The sequence below is a fragment of the Megalopta genalis genome, chromosome 18, assembly GCF_051020955.1.
Source record: "Megalopta genalis isolate 19385.01 chromosome 18, iyMegGena1_principal, whole genome shotgun sequence".
Taxonomy (NCBI): domain Eukaryota; kingdom Metazoa; phylum Arthropoda; class Insecta; order Hymenoptera; family Halictidae; genus Megalopta; species Megalopta genalis.
This window is the reverse complement of record NC_135030.1, coordinates 800,948-807,350: the sequence shown is the minus strand read 5'-3', so window position 1 is coordinate 807,350 and position 6,403 is coordinate 800,948. Positions and strand designations below refer to the sequence as shown.

The 6,403-nt window shown below is 29.5% G+C and overlaps 3 protein-coding genes across 5 annotated transcripts in view; 1 reads left to right on the top strand and 2 right to left on the bottom strand.

Moving 5' to 3' along the window:
• LOC117228548 (FIGNL1-interacting regulator of recombination and mitosis) overlaps nucleotides 1-6,403 on the bottom strand; it is a 50,822-nt gene that overhangs the window by 41,464 nt on the left and 2,955 nt on the right. The gene's annotated exons all lie outside the window — the stretch shown is intronic.
• LOC117228550 (E3 ubiquitin-protein ligase LRSAM1) lies at nucleotides 21-4,727 on the top strand. Of its 2 annotated transcripts, XM_033484354.2 has the most exons (13): nucleotides 22-262; nucleotides 592-834; nucleotides 922-1,335; nucleotides 1,415-1,444; nucleotides 1,728-1,829; nucleotides 1,900-2,008; nucleotides 2,075-2,236; nucleotides 2,323-2,422; nucleotides 2,511-2,754; nucleotides 2,830-2,955; nucleotides 3,023-3,217; nucleotides 3,296-3,499; nucleotides 3,586-4,727. In XM_033484354.2, the coding sequence occupies exons 1-13, from the start codon at nucleotides 188-190 to the stop codon at nucleotides 3,709-3,711; spliced, it is 2,130 nt and encodes a 709-aa protein (XP_033340245.1). In that variant the 5' UTR covers nucleotides 22-187; the 3' UTR covers nucleotides 3,712-4,727. The 2 variants fall into 2 exon arrangements, with proteins under 2 accessions (XP_033340246.1, XP_033340245.1); XM_033484355.2 differs by lacking the exon at nucleotides 1,415-1,444 and having other exon boundaries at nucleotides 21-262.
• On the bottom strand, nucleotides 4,826-5,870 carry Chrac-14 (DNA polymerase epsilon subunit 3 Chrac-14). Of its 2 annotated transcripts, none has more exons than XM_033484361.2 (3): nucleotides 5,856-5,870; nucleotides 5,520-5,686; nucleotides 4,826-5,417 (listed from the first exon to the last, which is right to left on the bottom strand). In XM_033484361.2, exon 3 carries the CDS (start codon nucleotides 5,359-5,361, stop codon nucleotides 4,972-4,974), a length of 390 nt encoding a protein of 129 aa, XP_033340252.1. In that variant the 5' UTR covers nucleotides 5,362-5,417; nucleotides 5,520-5,686; nucleotides 5,856-5,870; the 3' UTR covers nucleotides 4,826-4,971. The 2 variants fall into 2 exon arrangements, with proteins under 2 accessions (XP_033340252.1, XP_033340251.1); XM_033484360.2 differs by lacking the exon at nucleotides 5,856-5,870 and adding an exon at nucleotides 5,778-5,837.

Here is a 6,403-nt window from a genome sequence, read left to right as displayed (position 1 = left end):
GGTCTACGGATATGAAGGTACATCGCTGTACGTTTCATCAAGTAACTGTCAAATTGACAAATATTGGTTAGTGTTTTTTAAAGTACACGCAATCACGGAATCACGTGATGGTGGTTTGGGATAAGCCGATAGCAGGATGACCTGCACTCACAATATTCTTCTATTGTCATGACATAAACGATTAATAATGTCTCTGTCAAAGAAGCATGGGAACAAGGTTAACGTCGATTATAAAGCACGGCTGGAACATAAGTTATATCTGGTACGTTTCTTAATGAATAGAGGTTAATCATTCATCTCGTTCATGACCCAAGTAACCTTGATTCTGTCACTTTTCACTCTCTTTTCTACACAAATTAATTGTCACATAATATTTTATTCATTTTTCACGATTATCTGCAGAATTGTCGAGTATTTAATGTTAATTTAACTTGTTAAATTCGTTCGTAAACAAATTTTAATTCACCAAAATAAACAAACGTTATTTTTTCATTGTATAGAAATAGAGAATCAATTATCGATGATACAACTTTATTTCGTACATGTAATCAACGTTAATATTAAAATATACGTATCTGTATTTTATGATAGGCCAGAGAAAATCCGGAACCAATATTTGACGTATCAGAATGTGCTTTAAAGAATGTGCCGTCGGGCATTTATTCGCTGTGTAAAGTATTCAGAAAAAAAGTGCTATGGATGCATAATAATAAGTTGACTTCACTTTTGGGTGGAGGTGCCTTAAGCGATTTGTCTTTACTTGTTGTCTTAGATATACATGGAAACGAATTTACCAACTTACCCTCGGACATAATGTGTCTTTCTTCACTCAAGGTATATGTAAATAAAATATGTATTAATTGCATACATAACTAGTTTATGTATCATTAATTATGATTTCTTAATTATGGATACTTTTAGGAACTTTATCTACAAGACAACAATATAAGAAAACTGCCAAATGAAATAGTATACCTAAGTAAATTAACAACATTAAATGTTGCGAAAAATAATTTGAAACAATTGCCCGAAGCAATTGGTAAGCTAAAGCTTCTAACTGTGTTAGACATAAGTCAAAATAAATCTCTACAAAAGCTTCCTAAATCATTGGGTTATGCACAACAGTTGACGGAATTCAACATTGATGGGTTAAATCTATCCTACCCACCTGAAGATATTTTAAAAGGAGGCACAATAGTAATTGTAGCATTTTTAGCGAATGAGAGTGGTACAGAATATTCACCAGAAGAGTCTGTTTCAGAAGCAGAATTATCCAGAGACATAAGTTCTGAAGATATGCAAACGCTATATCATAATAAGAACAATGATGTACAGGTACTTTACTTTACAGGACTGTGATTCTTGATGTCGTACTTGCACAGTGTGTCTTAAATGTTTTTATTTTCATTTTTAGGCAGCATTACAGAAGCTAGAAAAAATGAAGGCATGTGGATGCTTTTTTTATTTTATTATGCTTTCAAATTTGTCTTCCTGCACATTTAATATTATTCACTATGAGATTTAATTTTTATTTATTGCGTATTAAAAAATTAATTTATTGTATACATTCCTCTTATTCTTATTATGTCAATATATTTAAACAATGCTTATGTTTGCTTCACTTATTTTCAAACAAATGTATTTATTACAATTTGTTAGAATAAAATTAATTGATTATGTTATGTTAAACGAATCGTTATAATATAAAAATTAAACTATTTTTGCAGGAGCATCGACAAAATGCATTATTGGAAGTGGAAAAAACTATTAGGCAACAACAAGAATATGAAATCGGTATTCAATCTGTGCTAAAAGAACACAAAAAGAAGGTATTTAATTTTCAACATATTTTTCTTATAGAATATTAAATTTACATCTTTAAATTATTTTTGTTGCTAGCTTCTGAAGGATCTTGCTTTACAACAAACACAATTGGAACAGGAACTTGAGAAGGTTCAACAAGAAAGAGATTTTAACAGAGCACGTCTACTTTCCTACATTTACAATGGTAAATTAAAAAAAAATAATATATCTGTTTTTGTAGCGTAACCTAAGCTTTTACTTTTACTTTCAGCTGAAAAAGAAGCAGATAATGTTATTAAAGAATTTTTAAGTACTAGTGAGGCAGAAAGACAGACGCAAGCTGAATTACTCGAACGAGAAAAACATGAGGAAATGCAAATACTATCCTCTTGTCATTCAGAACAATTTTTGTTTCGAACCAAAGATACTCTATGTATGTACTAAAAATTTGTAACACTTTATGTCATTGTTAAATTACCGCAGCTCGAACTAGGTATATAGACATACTTTTTCTTACAGTATCGATGGAAAAGTTATTGGAAGAAGAACTTCATAGAACAAGACAATTGGAAGAACACAGCAAATATAGAGATTATGCTGCACAATCTTTGCTCACATTGTTAGTAAATCACTGACAATCATGTTTCCAATATCTTATGAAAACATAAACGTAATTTGTTATGTTACAAGTATAATAAACTTTTCAGAGAAGTAAGAAATAATGATCATTTAGCACAGATAGTACAAAATCAAGAGAAGAACAGACAAAATTTAATCGATACATTAAGGCAAGATGAAGTTTTACAAAAAGCTGCCGTTGCGGCGTTACTAGAACGCAGTGATACACGTTGTTGGAGTATTGTGCAACAAGTCAACTTGGTACAGTCGCAATTAGCTGCTTTAACAAACATCGAATTGGAAAGAAGGAAATTAGAAATTAATCAACAACTTGTATGTAATATTAATTATTGCTATGTATATTTTATTTTATTTAATATAAAAATGTTTCATGATTTTATGCAATAGAATGAAATAGCTGAGAAAAGAGTGGCTTTGAGCGTTATTCTAGTAAGCTTATTAGAACAACAAAAAACCAGGAGAGACCAGCTTTTGGAAACAATTAATAATATAGAACAACAACGTTCTATTGGTGTAAGTATAAGTTTAATTTTCTTTCTATTATTTCAACAATTACTATATAGTACTTTCATTTTCAAAGGATTCTAGACGAAGGAGTCAATTTTGGTTGATGCAGTATCAGTCATTAATGGAAGCACGGCCTCAAGGCTTATTAGAAATGCTGGAACCTACATTAGTGCGGCACGTTGCAATAGCTGGAGCATTACATTGTTTACCATTTCTAGCCTCCTTACCATCGTTATTACCAGATCTTAGTGATGAGCAATTAAAAAGCGTAAGTTAAATAAAACTTCTAAATATGTAATCAATACTTACTGTTATACTATAAATCGTATATTTTTTTACATTATAGATTGGAATACATTGTGAAAATGATCGTACAGCTATAAGACAAGCAGTTGAAAATTATATGGCAGAGGTTAAACTTCATGAATGTGGAACACCTGTAACACCTTCTGCACCGCTTGACGAAGCATGTACAAGTTCAGATTACCAAGAACATAACACAATGCAGACTATTAATACTGCTGAATGTGTAATTTGCCTTGATTTACAAGTAAGTAAAGCAATTGAACTACTTAGATCAAATACCTTACTTCAAATTAGTAAATCATTTCATAAATAACTCTGTCTTTCTTATAGTGCGAAGTAATTTTTCTACCATGTGGACATCTTTGTTGCTGTTCAAATTGTGCAAATATGATTACGTCAGATTGTCCAATGTGTAGAAGTATTATAGAACGCAAACTTTTTGTAAATAATTCTTAGTCGATTTATCTTTAATATTTTGTTATTGATAATATGCGTTTATTGTTTAAGAATTTATACAAAGAAAAGTAAGTTACACAATAGTGTATTTATACATTTTAGATGTAGATGTTCCCGTCTATGAAACTAGCATTCCTTGAAAAGTATAACGTTGACACTTGTCTAATGAAAGTGCTTTTTAATTATACAGGATAATTTGTGAATTGGTTGTCTGAATACTTGAACTGGTTTTGATAGTTTCATAAAAAAAATATTTAAATGAAAGGCATTTATGTAAAATAAAGAATTTATTGATGCAAAGAAAAGAAAAACCTATGGTGCTATTTAAAAAAATCTATAAAGACTACAACTTTTTATGACAGGAAGATACTTTTAAAAGGTATTTTTATAACAATAAATTCTTTATTTGAACGTTTTATTCTATTAAAATCGACACAAGTATCGCGACAATCTGTTTGCAACTTACTCTGTATACCTTTTTCCATATTATATTTGCCTTTTGTTCCATTTTTAGAGTATTTTAAAAATAGTGTTACTATGTCAGATAAACTGATTTTAAAATCTGTACGTATTACATTTCAGTGCTGTAGTGACATTACCTTATGTCAGTGATACAGTATAATCATGTTTAAAAGAGATGATCGCCTGACTTTTTTAATATTATGTATAATGCGTATACCATGTATTAAAGAGTAACATGATAGAATGAATTGCACTTATTAACACTCGACTACAAATATCAATTTTTATATAAAATGGTCACTGACATATCCATAAATGTAATAGTCTTACAGATACCATGAAAAACATTTTGATCTGTTAAAAGTGGTTGAGAGTTAATAATGCAAAAGCCAAGTTAGTAAACAAGCTTTTATAAGTAATAGAAGTGAATTTTTATAAAGAACTTTCTTATATAAATGCAGTATCCTAAAAGTGTCCATTAATAAAGTATTGACATTTTATTGACTTGTGTGTTCATGCAAAAGTTGTTAAAATAAAAAAAAGTACATATGAAATGTTCTAAATACTTCTTATCAGTCTACATATTCTTTATAAAAACAAGTACCAAAAGATACTCGTTAAATAAACAGATTTGCTTGAAATAATAGAAATATTTTTGTACTAATACATTTTATCATTTATTCAGTAGTAATAAATAGAATATGACAAACATCTTAGACTTATATGCTAATTATGTAAAATAGTTAAAACAGCGTAGAATTTGTTTCCAGTTTCATAGATAATTATACATTTAACACATCAAAAAGCCATAACTTCTCTGCCTCCATCTTCTTCATCTATTGAATCATCTTCATCCTTTCTCTGTTGTTTCTTCTTTGATGTTGCATCTTTCTTCTCTTTTTGAGCTTTACGGAAATTTTCCAACGATTCGTGCAATGGATCAATGAATTGATCGAATTCTACATCATTCATAGCTTGAAGCACATCTTGAGCACTTAACATTTTACGATTGCCTTTTTTAGCAATTATATTCGCGGAGGATGTTAAATATAATATAAAAATTGAAGATGCTTTTGCTACAGCTATTCTAGCATCCTTAGCAATTGTAACGCCTTCTGGTAAGGCCTCTTTTATAATTCTTGTCACAACGGCATTTGGTAAATTAAGATCTTCAAGTCGTTCTGCCATCGGATTTTTTTAACTATTTATTGTACGGAAACGTAGAATCTTCGATCATAAAATTTCTATGAAATAAAGTTGTTTGTATCGTTATACAGTGCGAGGTTATGTTTCAGCATTTATAAATATGAAAGATTGCAGAAATTTAATATTATGACATGAATTACCTTGCTTCGAGTGTTTTCTAAATAAATTTGTTAATTTGATAAACTGAATGAAAAATGTGCCAAAATAAGCACTTAATTTTTAATAAATTCTTTCTCCTTATTTCCCGCCAATACCTCCGATGGTGAAAGCATGTCAAGCAAAGTGTAAACAACAGCGTAAGCAGCTCCTGAATGAATTTTCATGAACGCTCAATAAAACAATCTATCATTAAATTTTCATAAATAATATTAATGAATACACTTCTGCATTTAAATTACAATATCTCCTTGAATTATATGCTCCATAGTCCGTTATATGTATATATGTACAATATGCATTGACATTGACATACGTACATGTAAACAGAATAAATGCCGTTGTAACGTTGATCTTGCAATACGAACTTTCAACCTAAGAATGCGCTTACTATACGCATATGTATTTAATTCTACATGCACCAAATAATTTCTTACTATGTACAAATTTCTTCAATTATAAAGAGCTACTATATTCATCAATACGGAAGTTAAAATTTAATTCGTGATTAGTATACAGGATTTAGATAAGATTTAAAAAATATTATAATATAAAATAACATAAAATAGTTTTATGTTTTATAATATTTTTATAAATATAGTGATATGTTAAAAAGGTCAGATATTTAAATGAATAGATAATTTATAGCAGAGAGAAAATTTCCGGTGTGTACACAGTAAGTCCATATATGTACGACTTGTACAATCCATGTGGATTGTCGAAACAAATGGATTAAAGATTTTCGCGGGTATTATATTCGTCAAAGATTAGTAAGTATGCAATAAGTATACAATTCGAAGCAGAATTTGCTAAATAGACCTACCGATAAATCCAAATAGTAAACCTAAAACGAAATGCTTTCCTTTTT

Excerpts from the sequence above, each read along its gene's own strand:
- LOC117228550 (XM_033484354.2), top strand. The coding sequence starts at position 188 with ATGTCTCTGTCAAAGAAGCATGGGAACAAGGTTAACGTCGATTATAAA. Across the intron at positions 2,423-2,510 it reads GCACAATCTTTGCTCACATT|AGAAGTAAGAAATAATGATC; the intron begins GTTAGTAAATCA and ends TAAACTTTTCAG. Across the intron at positions 3,500-3,585 it reads TAATTTGCCTTGATTTACAA|TGCGAAGTAATTTTTCTACC; the intron begins GTAAGTAAAGCA and ends TCTTTCTTATAG.
- Chrac-14 (XM_033484361.2), bottom strand. The coding sequence starts at position 5,361 with ATGGCAGAACGACTTGAAGATCTTAATTTACCAAATGCCGTTGTGACA.